Source organism: Rhineura floridana, chromosome 7 (genome assembly GCF_030035675.1).
Source record: "Rhineura floridana isolate rRhiFlo1 chromosome 7, rRhiFlo1.hap2, whole genome shotgun sequence".
Lineage (NCBI taxonomy): Eukaryota > Metazoa > Chordata > Lepidosauria > Squamata > Rhineuridae > Rhineura > Rhineura floridana.
The window spans coordinates 62,429,370-62,447,403 of record NC_084486.1 but is presented as its reverse complement, the minus strand read 5'-3'; the positions used below and the strand labels follow the sequence as shown (position 1 = coordinate 62,447,403).

At 42.6% G+C, this 18,034-nt stretch overlaps 1 protein-coding gene across 2 annotated transcripts in view; it reads left to right on the top strand.

The window, feature by feature from the left end:
- Positions 1 to 18,034, top strand: part of LHPP (phospholysine phosphohistidine inorganic pyrophosphate phosphatase) — a 215,664-nt gene that overhangs the window by 33,846 nt on the left and 163,784 nt on the right. For both annotated transcript variants that reach the window (XM_061634370.1, XM_061634371.1), the window contains exons 3-5: positions 4,778 to 4,931; positions 9,881 to 9,944; positions 11,861 to 11,953. In XM_061634370.1, the coding sequence (XP_061490354.1) occupies positions 4,778 to 4,931; positions 9,881 to 9,944; positions 11,861 to 11,953 (311 nt within the window). The remainder of the gene's footprint in view (positions 1 to 4,777; positions 4,932 to 9,880; positions 9,945 to 11,860; positions 11,954 to 18,034) is intronic.

Sequence of the window (18,034 nt, the reverse complement as noted above, 5' to 3'; positions counted from 1 at the left end):
CTGAACCTTTTCCAACTCTACAATATCCTTTTTGAGATGAGGCGACCAGAACTGTACACAGTATTCCAAATGCGGCTGCACCATAGATTTATACAACGGCATTATGATATCGGCTGTTTTATTTTCAATACCTTTCCTAATTATCGCTAGCATGGAATTTGCCTTTTTCACAGCTGCCGCACACTGGGTCGACATTTTCATCGTGCTGTCCACTACAACCCCGAGGTCTCTCTCCTGGTTGGTCACCGCCAGTTCAGACCCCATGAGCGTATATGTGAAATTAAGATTTTTTGCTCCAATATGCATAATTTTACACTTGTTTATATTGAATTGCATTTGCCATTTTTCTGCCCATTCACTCAGTTTGGAGAGGTCTTTTTGGAGCTCTTCGCAATCCCTTTTTGTTTTAACAACCCTGAACAATTTAGTGTCATCAGCAAACTTGGCCACTTCACTGCTCACTCCTAATTCTAGGTCATTAATGAACAAGTTGAAAAGTACAGATCCCAATACCGATCCTTGAGGGACTCCACTTTCTACAGCCCTCCATTGGGAGAACTGTCCGTTTATTCCTACTCTCTGCTTTCTGCTTCTTAACCAATTTCTTATCCACAAGAGGACCTCTCCTCTTATTCCATGACTGCTAAGCTTCTTCAGAAGCCTTTGGTGAGGTACCTTGTCAAACGCTTTTTGAAAGTCTAAGTACACTATGTCCACTGGATCACCTCTATCTATATGCTTGTTGACACTCTCAAAGAATTCTAACAGGTTACTGAGACAGGACTTTCCCTTGCAGAAGCCATGCTGGCTCTGCTTCAGCAAGGCTTGTTCTTCTATGTGCTTAGTTAATCTAGCTTTAATAATACTTTCTACCAGTTTTCCAGGGACAGAAGTTAAGCTAACTGGCCTGTAATTTCCGGGATCCCCTCTGGATCCCTTTTTGAAGATTGGCGTTACATTTGCCACTTTCCAGTCCTCAGGCACGGAGGAGGACCCAAGGGACAAGTTACATATTTTAGTTAGCAAATCAGCAATTTCACCTTTGAGTTCTTTGAGAACTCTCGGGTGGATGCCATCCGGGCCCGGTGATTTGTCAGTTTTTGTATTGTCCATTAAGCTTAGAACTTCCTCTCTCGTTACCACTATTTGTCTCAGTTCCTCAGAATCCCTTCCTGCAAATGTTAGTTCAGGTTCAGGGATCTGCCCTATATCTTCCACTGTGAAGACAGATGCAAAGAATTCATTTAGCTTCTCTGCAATCTCCTTATCGTTCTTTAGTACACCTTTGACTCCCTTATCATCCAAGGGTCCAATTGTCTCCCTAGATGGTCTCCTGCTTTGAATGTATTTATAGAATTTTTTGTTGTTGGTTTTTATGTTCTTAGCAATGTGCTCCTCAAATTCTTTTTTAGCATCCCTTATTGTCTTCTTGCATTTCTTTTGCCAGAGTTTGTGTTCTTTTTTATTTTCTTCATTTGGACAAGACTTCCATTTTTTGAAGGAAGACTTTTTGCCTCTAAGAGCTTCCTTGACTTTGCTCGTTAACCATGCTGGCATCTTCTTGGCCCTGGCGGTACCTTTTCTGATCTGCGGTATGCACTCCAGTTGAGCTTCTAATATAGTGTTTTTAAACAACTTCCAAGCATTTTCGAGTGATGTGACCACTGCTCTCATTCAATATACAACACAGAGGTGATATGTTCAATGCTCTTATGCTGACTGCCAGTTCTTAGGGATAGTGGCTGGGTTTGGGAGATCACTATCATTATGGAAACAAGCTTCTCCTCTGAAAGCTTTCATTTCAGTTTTTTGCTTAACTGCTGTTTAGTGTTATAGGTCCAAACCCTAAACAGTGGTAAGACTTAACTACTCTCTTCCTCTTCCTTGTCATGGCTGCCTCATGACTGTTTGCCCAGATGTTTCAAGTCCTGGCTTGGTTGGATAACAGCCCTGGATCTTGTCCTGTTTTCTCTTCTCTTTGGCCCTGATTCTATTGTGGATCCTATCCAGCCAAGCCTCTTCCCGAGCTATGTTTATGGAACCAGCTCCCATGTCCATCCATGGGACGGGACTGCTCATTGCTTTCCCAACATGAAATCCTTAAAGTTTGAGGTCTGAGGGTCTCAGCTGATCTCACAGCAGATGGCTGCATCTGGTCTGTGCAGCTGCAAATGGAAAAAACAGATTAATTTGGCTCAGGTGATTAAAAACAGCAACATGGTTGCAGCTGGTGCTCAAGACCTTAGTCCCTTGTGTCACAGAAATCATGTTGTCTTAACATCTGGATTGACCAACGTGTACATGGGATTTCACTGAAGAGCAACTCCTCAGCCTAATAATGCATGCAAATTTTGACTCTGGTTTCTGACTAGATTGTGTTTCTCAGGATTGTGGCTATATGCTCCTCAGGGGAACAGAGTTTAGGAAATGTGGATGAAGATTTATGTTGAAACTGCAGGTTGCAACAAAAACCTGAAGGAAGAGGGTGCCAAGAAGATCAGGGGGGGGGGAAGTGATCACTACTGAGGAAAATGGAAATCAGACAAAGGAGGCAAACCCTCAAAATTATTCTGAAAGTGGAGAGAAATATTGGAGAATGCATTTGTATCCCTCTCTGTATCACCGCAGCCTAAAATGAGAACATAAGAACATAAGAACATAAGAAGAGCCTGCAGGATCAGGCCAGTGGCCCATCTAGTCCAGCATCCTGTTCTCACAGTGGCCAACCAGGTGCCTGGGGGAATTGGTAAATAACAAAATTGTCATGTGTACTGCTTTATGATAAAAAGAGATTATGATATAGGAAAGAATGAAGATGAAACTACTAAAGGAAAACTTCTTTTCATTTACAAGAGATTTTTGTTCTACTTATTTTAGGTATTCATTCCAAGCATGTGCTCTTTAAATGACTGCTCTGGTGAAAAGCTTCTGATCTACTTGTGATGTCAAAACCTGTGGGCACACTGTATTCTCCAGTCAAATGTGTTCCATTTAGTGTTGTGCTGAACCTTTTGCCCTCAGCTTTTTTGGCAATTTGAAGGGGGGGGGCGAGGATGAAACAAAGTGGTCTGCAAAGAGATGGGGGGCAGGGAGGAACCTCAAATAAATTTTATGGAGAACTGGGGAAAGAATTTATCTTATTAAACATATGGGGTCCTTAGCACAAAAACATATACCTCAGTACTTCTTAGAAGGACCATGTAACCATGCAACATCATGTGGTGACATGGTCCTGCTAGGAAGTAGTGTCAGCATGTAAGCCTTTGTGCTAAGAGCCCTTGCCGTGCAAGCACTAGTGGGGTTTTTCTAAAAGGTTAAGAGCCGTGCTTAAAAAGATCCTTGCTTTCAGAAAGCCCATTTGTGCTTGCAGCAATGTGGGGCACTTGGCATAAAGGCTTGCATCCCACCAGTGCTTCCTAGAAGGACCATGTGACTACATGACATGTGACTACAGGGAATTTAAAAAACCTTTTGAAGGGGTGAAAAGTCCAGTCATTCATTTTTTAAGGTAATGCAGTCTCCCCCTACCTATGAAATTTCTTCAAAGCTTTTATGTTCTCCAGAAAAAGAGGTAGAAAAAGCAACATGAACAAATACGTTTGTGAAAATAGAGTGTGGCGTTTTGCACAACCCTAGTTCTATCAGTATCACTTTTGATGCTCTACCCCCCCCCCCAATCGTCAGGACCACTTTTCACATATGTCAATTTATCTTGTAATCTGAAAGAATCAGTTTTGGGAATACAATGATGTACACCTTAGTTCTGCTCTTCAGCTTCATTCATAAACATAACTAAAATGCTGAGCTGCAACTTTGTGGTGTCAAGTTCATTCCAAATGACTATTGTCTGCTTCTCATCTCATAGATATATTTGCTTGGCTCTCCAGCAATCAAGTGTCTACATTCTGAGATGCACTGTGGCTTATGGCTTGACCTTAAGTTTTGCAATGTTAGCAAAGAAGTGCTTAAAATGGGGATGTATTGCACTGGAATATAGCATAATTTTACACTGGTGTCACACAAATGTATGCCAGTTAGATAACATGAAAAGAAAAGTTTTGATTTTGATGTTTTAGAATTAGGGTGCATGTAATGCAGAAAATAAATTAGCAAAATTCAGACAGATTTGCTATGGATGGCAAGGTACTGTGTATATGTATACATATATGATGTATGTATTTGTATGTGATACCAAATGTGTTGATTGCCTTGCATTTTTAAAGTTCCTTTCCTGAGTTCTCCTGTTGTGTTTTATGACACACACGAGTGGAGTTGCCATGTGAAATGCTCCTGATTAGGGTTCAGCAAGCTGATCAGTCATGCCCTCTTCCAGGATACTCCATTCCATTCTCCCCACCATATTTTCCATTATTTTCTTCCTCAACAGTCAGCCAGCATTCTGTGTTCAGTGAGTATACTCAGTCTTATTGGTCTGTTTCGAGGTATTTTTCCATCTGTTTTTACTAAAGTTTTTTTGTACTCTTTGAAACCATTAGATTCCCCCAAGCCTGCTCATCCCTCCCTCTTGTGCATGGGTTGTGCCATTTTGGCCATGTAATTCTCTGAGTGTAGATTCTTGAATTCACTATTAGTATATCAGATAGAGTAGTTCAGCCTTTTTCTCTCTATATGTTTTGGGCTCTCCAACAGAATGTAATGGAATTTGAACAGTCAGAACCTGCAACTGTAGCTGTTTTTGGTCAATAAAATTTGCATTTGTAACTATAAAGGGAAGCAAATATATGGTTTTTGAAAGAATTTGATTTTTTCTCCTTAGATGTTATCCCTGAATTTGCTGCTATTGATAGAGCAAACCCAAACTGTGTGGTGATTGGTGATGCAGCAGACAACTTTTCTTACAAAAACCTTAATGATGCCTTCCAAGTTCTCATTGGTTTGGAGAATCCAGTTCTGATATCATTGGGAAGAGGGTAAGTTAATCAATCAATTTATAGTTCTCAGAAATATTGGGAATTCCAGAAATGTACATGTTGCTGGATAGTGCACAGCCATGCTTTCTTCCACTTCCATCCCCCAATTCACCTCTTTTGCTACATTCTGGTTGTTTTTCTGGAACCCAATGCTGTTGTGGCAGGTCAGATTCTTTGGTATGAATGATGAATTCACTTTGGGGGTTTATGCCACTCTCCATGCATCACGTTAAATGAAAGCTCTGATAATATATCCATGCATGGACAATGCCCCCAACATAACGTCCTCATATTTTAAGGATCAGTATAAAGCTAGGTTTCTTTAGAAGCACAATGTAATCCCTTTTAATTGTGTGAGGTAGTACAGCTTCATGTGCTGTGGTGCATTGTCTGTCCCAGTTATTAGGGCTTAGAGTAAATTATTCTTCATGGTAGTAGATTATTTATTTGTCCAGGATGGCTACTTACTGGGATGCAGACAGAAACATACTGTAACCTGAGAAGAATTTTCACAAAACTTTAATTTGTGAAGGGACTACAGGAGTATAGACAACTGCCTGTTCTTCCCGAAGCTGATTAACGCTGATGTACTTGGTTCTGTGAGTTTTTCTCTTTTCATTAAAGTAATACATACATCAAAAGCTTTGCAACTGATCAATCTGTCTACGCTTTCTAGGAACTTTTACCCTAACCAGCACTGACTACACTGGTCTTCGCAGCCACAGATGTTGACTCAGCACTGAATCCCTCCCCTGACCCTCTTTAAGTAAGCTTGGCTTTCGTGCATAAACGACTGCTCCTCCTTAACTCTGACCATTGAACTTCGCACCTCTGAGGCCTCTGAGTGCGGGGCAAGGGGGCCTGGATCTCCACCTCCCCATCTGACTGGGGGGGCTTATCTGTCTGCTCGAACAGGGAAAGCTGTAGAGCACTTGGATGGGAAACACCAGGTTGACAAGGAGGTGCCTCTCGTGTGGGTGAGGGGTGTGTGTGTCTTCTAGAGTATCTCTGACAGACTGGGCTGCGCTCCAGCGGGGAGGCCAGGGGTCTGGGCGTGTGGTAGACTCTCCTCACAGCTCGTCCCCTCCCTCGGCTCATTGCCCCAGTCCTCAAAGTCAGCGTCCCGCTCATCAATGTCTCCTCTCCCATCCTGGGCCACAACACTGCCTTACACTGAGTTATGACTGTTGGCTCATCTAGCTCAGTATTGTCTACTCTGATTGGCAGTGACTCTCCAAGATTTCAGACAAGGAACCTTTTCAGCCCTACCTGGAGGCACCAGGGATTGAACCTGGGATCTTCTGCATGCAAGGCAGATGCTCTACCACTGAGCACACATTTTGCATGCACAAGCTCCAGTGTTCAGTCCCTGCCATCTCTGGTAACAAGGATCTGGTATAGGAAAGGCCTCTGCCAGTAAGATCTGCCCACAGTCAAAGTAGACAAGATGGGCAAGAAGGGCAAATAGTCTGACTTGGCATAAGGCAACTTCCTACATTCCTGCTTACTTAAACGCTGCCCATTCACCTTTATCTACTGTCTGGGAATTTCCTAACTCCTGATTAGGTTTCTCACTTAAAACCTAAATGATGTTGAGTAGAAACTCTCTCTTTCTGGTCTAATGAATGGCTCACCTTCATTAAAGAAGAAGTAGTGACTTCATATTAGCATAGCTTTCTGTTCCTGGCTTTTCAAAGGTCTCTCTCTCTCTCACTCTGCCAGTCAGACTAGCTAAACAGTCTGATCTGGTGTAAGGCACTTCCTGTGCCACTTTCTGCTATGTTGCTCCCAGAGGAGGCAATAAAACCGAGTGGGAAGTCTTGTCTCCCTGTCAGTAGGCAGACATAGTTTTAACAAGAGTGTCTTGTTTTTTAAATACATCTGTGTACCATACAGATAAAAACATGATAGCAAGCAAGAAAGCAAGAGTGAAATTGATAGACCATTGGTGAGAAGGTAGAGAGAGTGCCTGGCCTTGACAAATTGCATGGAAGTAATAGCTGAAAGGGGTCACAGACCTTAACTTAGGATATGAGGCTACCAGAGTTTCTTTGGACCTGATCTTTATGCTGCTCTTTGCATTATCTTAACAAATTCCTTCCCCATCATTTTATCTGTTATTGTGTGTTAGTAGTGTGTTGGTACCATCTACCACATTTTCCTTTTCTCCTGCTCTCTGTCTCTGTGTGTTCCACTTACTGACCAATCCAAGTAACTTCTAGGTTTTATGTTTTTCAAAATATGAGAGAATGATTCTCCTAGTAGCATGTAGTGCAAGATGAAATCTGTTTTGCACCTAGCACACCCAGTCTTATTAAGTTTGCCTAACACCTCCTGCACTCCATTTTAAGATTGTCACAAGCTACAGACTCTTGGGCTTCAACATCAAGCCTAGACTTTTATCTCTCTCTATCTCTTTGATGTTGGTTTGTTTAATATCCATCCAAAAGAAGAGTTCCAAAATCTTGCTCTCTTCATTGTGACATTTTAGTTGATCCTAAGAAAGGTATTGCTCTTATGTAGCTTCTGAACTGTTGACATAAAAGAACCATGGTTAGAAGGAACAGCTGAATACCATTGTGAGATGGTTCCTCTGTTGCACTTGCTACCTGATAGGCAAAATCCTCTCTAGCTTTGATTTAACAGGATAGAATGGGAGATTCAGAGCAAGCAACATAATTTCTAGCTTGTCTCATGCCCCTTATACAGAGAATTTCAAGATGTAAAGAACTGAACAGTGAGGGTGATAAAGAAAACATTAAGGTTTTTAGACATGTTTTGTTTCTGTCTACTTAATGCCTCAGGCCTGGGGGCCAAATATTGCCCTCCCGGCCTCTCTATCAGGCCCTTGGGGTTCTCCCAGGACTATGCCCTCAGTGAGTGCTTTTGCTTGGTAGAATGTGTCCTTGAACTCAGATAATGCCTCTTCCTTGTTTGGATGGGAGATGAAGAGATTGGGTGGTGGTGTAGAAACTGTCCGGCTGGAATGTAGCCTATTGTGCAAAGGTAAGAGTTGCATCTATTGCTCTGTCTATGTTTTGCCTCTGGCCCCACCCACTTTTTGCCTCTGCCTTGCCCACCACAGGGATGTGGTGCCGCCCTTTCCCCTCCCCAGAAGGTTGCCTATGAGGAAATATAGGCTGAAAAGGGTTTCCCATTCCTGGTCTAATTACTGAGATGCCTGTGGTTGTTTGACCACATTCACACCATACACTTATTCCACTTTAAACTGTCATTGCTTCTCCCAAAGACTCCTAGGAAGTGTAGTTTGTGAAGGGTGCTGAGTGGTTAGGAGAGCCCTACTCCCCTCACAGAGCTACAATTCCCAGACTTCCCTGGGAAAGAGGGATTGCTTGTTAGAGCTACAATTCCCAGAGTGGTTTAACAATCAATCCCTCTCAGTATTTCAGTAGTATTCTATATAGCATATGCTTATAAATAGTGTTCACTTTTTGAACTCACTTTGAAGAAATGAACATTCTTTCTGCTAAAGTTTTACTGTGCTCTCTAGAAACCTACAGTGTTAGGGTTATTGGAGCAGAATTCTCTCTTGTGAAACTGGAGTGATTTACATTTAGCATCTGTTTTGGGCCGAGAGTGGGAATTGGCTTTGTAATTTCTTCTGTCATGCCACTGTCAGAAAATTAAGCTGTTTACGCTAGACTATAGAAGGTTAATGGCTGTTCTAGCAAAGGTCAAGTGGTCATTTTAAAGAGAGGCTGTGCTGAATAATCGAAAATGGCAGAAGGATAAAGCATAAAATCTTATCTGACTGCTCATCCTATACATTTTTGTTCTCTGCCTATTCGTCTAGGGACTCAACAGCAAACACTTGCATTATACCGATTCTCTCTTACTATTTCTATTTTAAAAAAGAAAATATACTGAATAATAGTCTGAATATTCACTGAACAAAAGGCCATGGCTTATTTGGAGTAAGGTCCACCTTAGCATTTCTAAAGAAAAGTGATTAGAATAATCTGTCATCTTGGGTGGCAAACCCCCAACCACTTCATCTTATGTTTCTAGTTTGACAATATTGAGATGCTACATGATTTTCTATCAGCTGATTGGCAGTTTTTATATTCATGAACACAAATTAGGTTGGTTTATATGTGCAAAATATGTAGATCTGCCATAGCTGTACAGCTCATTTCATGTAAACTTAATAGCAGAAAAAGCTGTGAAACCTTATTTCTGTTGTGTTTAGGTTTGAAAGAGATAGCATAACACTGGTTTCATAATACTGGTTCCAGTATTTTTTGCTCTGTGTGAACTTACAATATATGGAATTTTATGTAGCACCATGGAATGGTTTGCCATCCATACAAGTCCACATATGCCTGTACCAAACAGTCGGTTATGGCTTTTGCATACCAGTTCACATGGTACTCCTGTGGTCTTTGCATCCCTGCATCTGCCCTCACGATAAGTCCTCTTCAAGCTGCAAAGTTACAGGTGTCAATATGGTGAAGCACTGGTTCATTGATTAACTTGAGTGTGATCTGCTATAGCATTCTGCCTAGCATTATTTTTGTTATGTGTTCTACCCAAATCCTTGTAATACTACTCCTTGCAATACTTGTAAAAAGTAATACTACTTTTTGGGGAAAATGTGTTGTATGGGGGGGAAATCAGTTTGAAGGTTTGTAGTCACCAGCTTGGATGGTTTAAAAGGGGATTAGAGACGTTAATGGAGGATAAGATTATGAGTGGCTATTCGTCATGATGGCTGTGTATGTCTCTGAATAGCAAGTGCTGAGGAGCCCAAGTGGAGAGAGAGCTATTGTGCTCATGTTCTCTTGCAGGCTTCCTACAGATATCTGGTTTGGCCACTGTGGGAATAGGATGCTGGACTAGATGGGTCTTTGGGCTGATCCAGCAAGGCTCTTCTTACGTTCTTAAGGTTTAAAATACTTGAATTTAATTTGAAACTTTTTTATTTTCAGACGCTATTATAAAGAAACTGATGGTCTAAAACTTGATGTTGGAACATATATGAAGGCACTGGAGGTATTTTATAGTTCAAAGGGACATGTGTATTGTGCATCATGTTTGTATAAATCGGTATGTGGACACCAATGAGTTGAAGGTTCATTATACTAGATATTGCAAGTGGGGATCCTTCCTTCTTGGGCGTTTTTGAAATAAACAAATGTTTTTAAATGTCTTGTTGCTTATTTGGAGATTATTTGGGGGAGAGTACATATTACCAGCCTTCAAATAATTCCCAGCCCTCTCATTTAATCTAATTTGGGCCCTTTTACTCTATAAGACTTAGGCATGCACCTAAAGGGTCAAATCAAGGGGTGGAGTATGAAGTGGACAGAGAGGTAGGCTACTCCATTTTATAAGTTTAAAAAATTGAGAAGCTTCTAAAACCTTCTGGGTGGGTGTTATGGCCCTTAAAATACCAAAATATAGATGGAAGATGGCATGCAAAGACAATAGCTTCTTACTGTTAGTTTGGAATTCTCATTTGTTGCTACTAGTTTTATCTGCTGTTTTTAATTCCTTTTAATTTTTGTATTATTTTGCTGTATTTATTCTTATTGTTGGCTTGTTTTGAGCTGCCTTGAGAATATTTATGTTGAAGGGTGGCATATAAATGCATAAATAAATAAAATATCTTGAACAACACCCTTGCACATTAAGTTTTTAAAAAACAGTTGCTTGAGGCTAGAACCGTACTTGCCCTGTGACGTGATGACATCACCATGCCTCTGTCAGTGGTGACCAGTAATGAGAACAGGAGAACTCATTGTGATAGTGCCCCATCACAGAGTGAGTCTTCCCACAGTAGTTGTGAGGGAGAAGGGGAAAACTGCAGACAGTGTTCCTATGGTGCATGTAACATGTAATTTTTACAAGAGTATGGGCTAAAATAAGGATGGGTCTGTAGGCATGGACTTCTATCTTTGAAAGATTAGGCTTCAAGTAGTGTAAAACAAAAAGACATGCTACTCTCTCTGTTAACCTAGGTTTATGGTGGTATGCCAAAAGTACCTGCTCACAGGCAGGGAACCAAAGCATGAAGTGACGTCTCCAGCAGTTGCCACACATCTGGTAGCTCCTCATTTCTGTGATACTTTGACACGCTTTTCAAGTAGCCCACAGAAACTCCCAACTCCAACTTCTGGATCTGTTGTAGGAACATGCTGGAATAGTGGACTTGTCACAGGAAAATCTTGATTTAGGTGAACATTGGAATAATCCACCATTATTTAGATGTGAATTCTTGTTACAAATGGACTTTCTTTATTAAGAAAAAGCAGTCAGTTGGAGATCATCCAAAATCTGTTCGTGGCTGAACTTTGCTTTGAATAAAATATTCTGGGAATCTTTATGAACATGAACTAGAAAACTGTTGCCAGTTAACACTGTTCCTGTTCCCAGACTTAATTTCCGTGCCTTCTTACCCAGAGTCAGAGGACTTTATTAGGCTACATGAGGGTGTAGCATGAGTCCCTTCCCTCTAGTAAATCCTTGGTAGGTTTTTAAGAAAATCTCTGGAGTCGCTAACCTATACAGTAGGGCCCAGCTTTACGGAGCTTTGCTTTACAGCGATTTGTTAATACAGCGGTCTCAATTAGACTAAAGCCCCACTAATACGGCACTTGTTCTGCTTTTATGACGGCTTTCGGGCATCACACACCATTCTATTCAATGAGTTCCACTTTACAGCAGTTTTCACTTTACAGTGGGGGTCCGGAACGTAACCTGCCATATGAGTAGATACAAAATACTCTGTGAACACCTAGAGCTGGATTTTCAGTGTTTCTACAAGGACTATCCCTACAGTAAGCCATGTTTTTAGCATGTCACTGGCCTCCTTGTTTGGTGAATTAATCGCTTATTTTTTGATGTGCAAATCAGCCAGACACTTTTGTTTTGAAAGTTAACCATGTTAATTTTGTCCTGATGCCTAGTATGCCTGCGATATTCAAGCTGAGGTGGTGGGAAAGCCAGCCAAAATGTTTTTCCAGTCAGCCTTGACGGAAATGGACATTGAACCACACCAGGTAAGTTTTTTTTATTAATATTCCATGGGTTGATTTTAGCAATACTTCCAGTGGATGGTTTGAGGGGGGAGGGGGGGAAATACACGCAAGCAGTGTATTCTCACCAACAGTGGAACATGGGAGCTGTGAACTCATGAAGAAACCTGCGTGTTTGTTCGCTCTAAGCCATAATTTGACTTTGCATTATAAGTGACCTGAGACAGCTATTATGTTAATGTGTCGCAGTTTTCTTACAACATTGATCATTCTTACACCAGAATATCTCTCCAAAAGGGCTTGAGAAGGAAATATTGATGGAATATGGACCCATGATTGAGTCTTCTAATATTGCTGTGCTTGTCAATGTGGAAACTACTATAGCAGAGAGAGTACACAATGCATGCCTGTGTGAGTTGATTATTTTGTTGCCTGTTTACAGCACAGTTAGATGGTCTTTGTCATTAGTCTCCAGTGTTGTTTCAAATTTAAAAGAAATTAAGTTCTTAAACCCATTTGCAAAGACAGTTACTTTATAGGGCTTTTCTTTTACATCCCATTGCTTTTTGTTTTGTTATGGGCCCCCACAGATATGCTTTTTCATTGCATGTTCTTGATGATTTGCACTCATGATGCTATCAGGGCGGTTACACATGATCCCATTTTCAATACTGATTGTGTCTGCAAATGTTTTATTTTGTTTTCACATTAGTTAGGGATGTGGGTTAAATTGGCAAACCCACAATCTTTCTGCAAATCTACATGTTCTGTGCTTTCCTTTGATACCTTATTTCTTTCACTACAACCATCATAAGTGCCCTAACATAAGTATTCAAATAGTTTAACTTTAACCCCAATAGATATATAGTTGATAATACAAAATAATAGTAGAGGAAACTATTCCTGTGATACATAATCCTACAGGATCTACACACACACATGAGTATCTCTAGATATGAAAGAAAGGTTTTCCTAGGATTACGTTTAGTCTTATTGATGCTTTTTTTAAAAAGCAGTTTTATTATTTCTTATTTTAGCAGGTGCTGTTCCTGAAAATGCTACTCACTCTGTGACTTTTTTTTAAATTAGCCAGTTAAAATCCTGATCTTTCTTTCTAGTTATCACGTAGCTAAGCTATATGTTTCACTTTTTGTAATCTTCCTTCACAAGTCAATCCTTAAAGCATTCTTAACTGTTTTTGCCTCTCTTCTCCAAGTGCCTTCCAATTTGTTGCTATCTTTCTAGTAATGAGATGGCCAGGACTCAACACAGTATTTCACTTGTACTAATCCATTAATCCCAACTTGAAGGGCCAAGCAAGCACCCCCACAAACCTATTTCAGAAAATCACATTTGTTGAAAAGGTCGGAAGATTTTGAGGAAAGAGCTCGGTGGACTTGCATGTGTTTACTTTAAAAACAAGCAATACAGGAACTACGTAAGCCCTATTTGGGCATTCAGTCTCCTCACATGTAAGCAAACCCACTAGGAGAAATGGGGGTGTGCTGCCAAGCCCCGCCTCCTCCAACACATCATTTGTATGTAATTTAGAGCTCTCCACAAGTTAGAGGGTAAAGGTGACTGAAGCGGGGAGCCTCCTCTACTTGCATAAAATAAGTCTACAGGAAAAAAAAGTAAGATTTTAGATGGTAAGACTTGAGATACCTTTGCTGCTACTGCTGTCATTAGATTTCCATTGTTGTAACAGGGAAATGGCTCTTCCTTGCTGTGTTTGGCTTGCAGGACCCAGAAGGATGCCAGAATGTCACATTGCCAGGCAGTGTTTGTTTCAATGCCTTTAATGATTGGTTGCCTTGAGGTGAAATTACTAGTTTACAAGTGGGACCTGCAACAAATTTGTGCTCTTGTCCAGAGTTCCAACCAGTGTTGCCCTCCTCTGGGATCTTATGATTTGTAAGGGACTAAAGCCAGGCATTCTGTCTACTCTCCACTACTACCCCGCCTGTTGTGAAAGGATTTTGACCCCTTAGGATGCTCCCTTCTTTTAAAAAACTTTTGTACTTCTGCAAACCTCAGGGCTTCCTCAGGCATGCTCATACCTGCCTTTATTATTATTATTATTATTATTAATGATATTTATTAGTCACTTTCCCCCCAAAATGGAACTCAAAGCGACTTACAAAAAAAGTGCTTAAAATGGCTTACAACAAAAGCAAACAATTACAAAAACAATTTCATAATAAAATAATACAACAGCAGTAATAAAACAATAACAAATGTCACAACAAACACAAAACCCTTTTCAATACTATAAATATAACATTACATTCTTTAGCAGGCCACATTACACCTCTTGGCAATATGGCAAAAATAAAAAGGAAATTAAGACAGTTTCAGCTTTACTCCTAAAAACACCCCACCCATGATGTTTCTTGCAGTCTCACTCCTACAGCTGCTTCTTGCAAGCCCTACAAAGGCTGGAGGTAGTGGGGTAGCTGGAAACACCACATTCATGATTTTATGCATGGTAGCACAGACAAGTCCCATCATCTTCCAGAGAACTTGCCATGTTGATAAAATTGCAACCTCAACTCCCTTTTTAATACCACTGTTAAAGGTGTGGGGGTGGAGAAGAGACTCTTGCTTCAATACGGCTTTTGACAGTGTTCATTTCAGTTGGCTCCATACTTCTCCCGGGGGCCGCCGCACCTGCTCCACGCTCTCTTTCCCCAACATTCCCGTTGAGCTCATCGTAGCTTGCTTTCTTGCAGGGCGCTTCGTGCTGCGGGGGCTGGAGCCCTCCGGTGGTGGCGGCGGCCTTTGGCTCATGCTTGAGTGCTTGCAGGGGCGCCTTCTGCTGTGGCTGGGCCTTTTACCGAATTGCTTCTCTTATTTGCTTAAATCTATAAAGCTCCTTTATAGTACTTCACCAATACTGCCTGATGTTTAGCGATGATGACATGTTCTTCCCTTTGCTTTCTGTTTTTTTTAAAATGGAACCGCAAATAATGGTAAGCCATGGGTGGTGTGTTGGCTCTATTTTTTGTGTCTCAGTTGTTCCAATTCCATTGGGAATCATTATCTGAGTTCGCTATTGGAGGGAGTGATCATGTAGCTCAACCTACGCCAACCTGCTGCCCTTTAGATGTTTTGGACTCCATCTCCCATCAACCCCAGCCAAAGGGCTGGTGCCAGAGGTCAGCCAGGTTGGGCCCTGGCTCACGGCCCGTGCAGTCCAGAGGGGCCCCTGAAGAGCTCCTTGTAGGGTGGGAGGGTGGTGCTCCCATTTTGCAATCTGTGGCAGCATTGGGTCCTGCAACCCCCGACCCTGCCACGGATTGTGGAGAGGGAGCTTCCAGGCATACACACCCCAATACAGACAGTGCGGGCTTTAATAAGCCAGCACACATGCCCCACCTACCTCTCCCATCAGTGTGAATGCCATTTGTGCTGTGCGTGCGTGCCTGCCATCACCCAAGATGGGGGGGCTTTAAGGGCCTGACACCCCCACTGCCATCTTGGTTGATGGCAAGCATGTGTGCTACATGCATATGTCATTCACATGACACGAGGAAGGTAGGGCGCATGGGTAGGCTTATTAGCCCTGTGCCACCTGTATGGGGAAGTGTTGAGCTATGGCACCACAGCCCGGGGCACTGCCCAAGGGCCCAAGTCATGCCCTGCCCAATCAGCAGGGTTGTTGTGGCTGGGGTTAATGGGACTTGTACTCTAAAATATCTGGAGGACACCAGGTTGGCAAAGGCTTATATAGCATGAAATTCCATCAATATGCTAATGAATTACAATTCTTCTGCCAGTTACATGTCTGAGGCAATTTAGAATAGTTCAAAGGCCTCACTGGATTTTTGGACCATGATTTTTCTTTATTTCTGTAAATTAATACTTCTTGCATTTCCCATCACCATATTCTTATGAGTCTCTCTTGATGGCATACTTGAACATATACATTATCTCTTAAAATTCAGATGGGTGGTGTTCAATGCTAGTCCTACTCAGAGTAGACCCATTGAAATTAATAGACATAACTAACTTAGGTTTGTTTTTTTATGTGTCTGCTCTGAGTAGGACTTAGTTGAATATAATCCAATGTGTTGTATTCAGTTAAGTTCTATTCAGAGTACACCTACTGAAATTAATGAACCTAAGTTGTTGTTTATTTATTTATTTATTTATTAAATTTGTTGGTCGCCCATCTGGCTGGTTGTCCAGCCACTCTGGGCGACGTACAAGATAAAAAACAATACATTAAAACGTTAAAATTTAAAACCATAACAGTAAAAACCTAACCCACCCCAAAGGCCTGCCTGAAGAGCCAGGTCTTCAAGGCCCGGTGGAAGCTCATCATAGAAGGGGCATGGCGGAGATCATTTGGGAGAGAGTTCCACAGGGTGGGGGCCACTATTGAAAAAGTCCTCTCTCTAGTCCTCACCAGTCTCGCAGTTTTAACCGGTGGGATCGAGAGAAGGTCTTCTGAGGCTGATCTTGTTGAGCGGCATCCCTGACGATGCTGGAGGCGCTCCTTCAGATAGACTGGGCTAAAACCGTGTAGGGTTTTAAAGGTCAAAACCAACACCTTGAATTGGGCCCGGTAAACAACCGGTAGCCAGTGCAACTCCTTCAGCGCTGGAGTGATGTGATCTTGCCGGCGGCTGCCTTTAATCAGACGAGCCACCGCATTCTGTACCAGTTGCAGCTTCCGGACCGTTTTCAAGGGTAACCCCACGTAGAGCGCATTACAGTAGTCTAGGCGAGAGGTGACCAGGGCATGTACCACCGGTGGGAGCAGATGGTTGGGAAGGTAGGGGCGCAGCCTCCGTATCAGATGGAGTTGATACAGCGCCGCCCAGCTCACAGCCGAGACTTGAGCCTCCATGGACAGCTGGGAGTCAAGAATGACCCCCAGGCTGCGGACCTGGTCTTTCAGGGGCAATCGTACCCCATTGAGCACCAGGTCCGCATCCCCCAGCCTTCCCTTGTCTCCCACAAACAGTACCTCGGTTTTGTCAGGGTTCAGCTTCAGCTTATTCCTTCCCATCCAGCCACTCACCGACTCCAGGCACTTGGACAGGGTTTCTACAGCCAACCTCGGTGAAGATTTAAATGAGAGATAGAGCTGCGTGTCATCCGCATACTGATGACATTGCAGCCCAAATCTGATGATTGCCCCCAGCGGCTTTATATAGATGTTGAACAGCATCGGGGAGAGGATGGAACCCTGTGGCACCCCACAAGTGAGAGGCCAAGGATCCGAGACCTCATCCTCCAATGCCACTCTTTGGTACCTACCAGAGAGGAAGGAATGGAACCACTGCAATACAGGGCCCCCCATGCCTAACCTCTTCAGGTGGTCCAGGAGGATAACGTGGTCAACGGTATCAAAAGCCGCTGAGAGATCAAGGAGGACAAGGAAGGTGCATTCGCCCCTATCCCACGCCCTCCTCATATCATCTACCAAGGCTGTTTCAGTCCCATGTCCAGGCCTGAAGCCCGATTGAAATGGATCCAGATAATCCGCTTCCTCCAAGTGCGCTTGCAACTGCTTTGCCACCACCCGCTCAACCGCCTTGCCTAAGAATGGCAAATTTGAGACTGGGCGAAAGTTGTTCAGATCTTGGGGATCCAAGGAGGGCTTCTTTAAGATTGGTTTTATTACTGCCTCCTTGAGCGCTGATGGCATTACTCCCTCTTCGAGAGATGTATTTACCACCATCTTGATCCCCTCACCCAGTCTATCTTTGCAGCTCATAATGAGCCACGATGGGCAAGGATCGAGTAAGCAAGTGGTTGGCTTTAAGGTTGAAAGCACCTTGTCCACTTCATCAGATGGAAGAAGCTGGAACCGATCCCACACCACCAGAGCACCACTGGTCACCTCTGGCTCGCTCACTGTGTCCACAGCGCACGGAATAGCACTCTTAATACGATCGATTTTCTCCGCAAAGTGTTTAGCAAACTCGTCACAGGAGGCCTTAGCATGTTCCATTGGTTCCGGAGCAACTGGACCGACCAGGCTCCAGACCACTTGGAACAGTCTCCTGGGACAGCACTCTGCAGATGCAATAGAGGCAGCATAAAAATCTTTTTTTGCTGCCCTTATTGCCACATGATAGGCTGCCGCAGCTG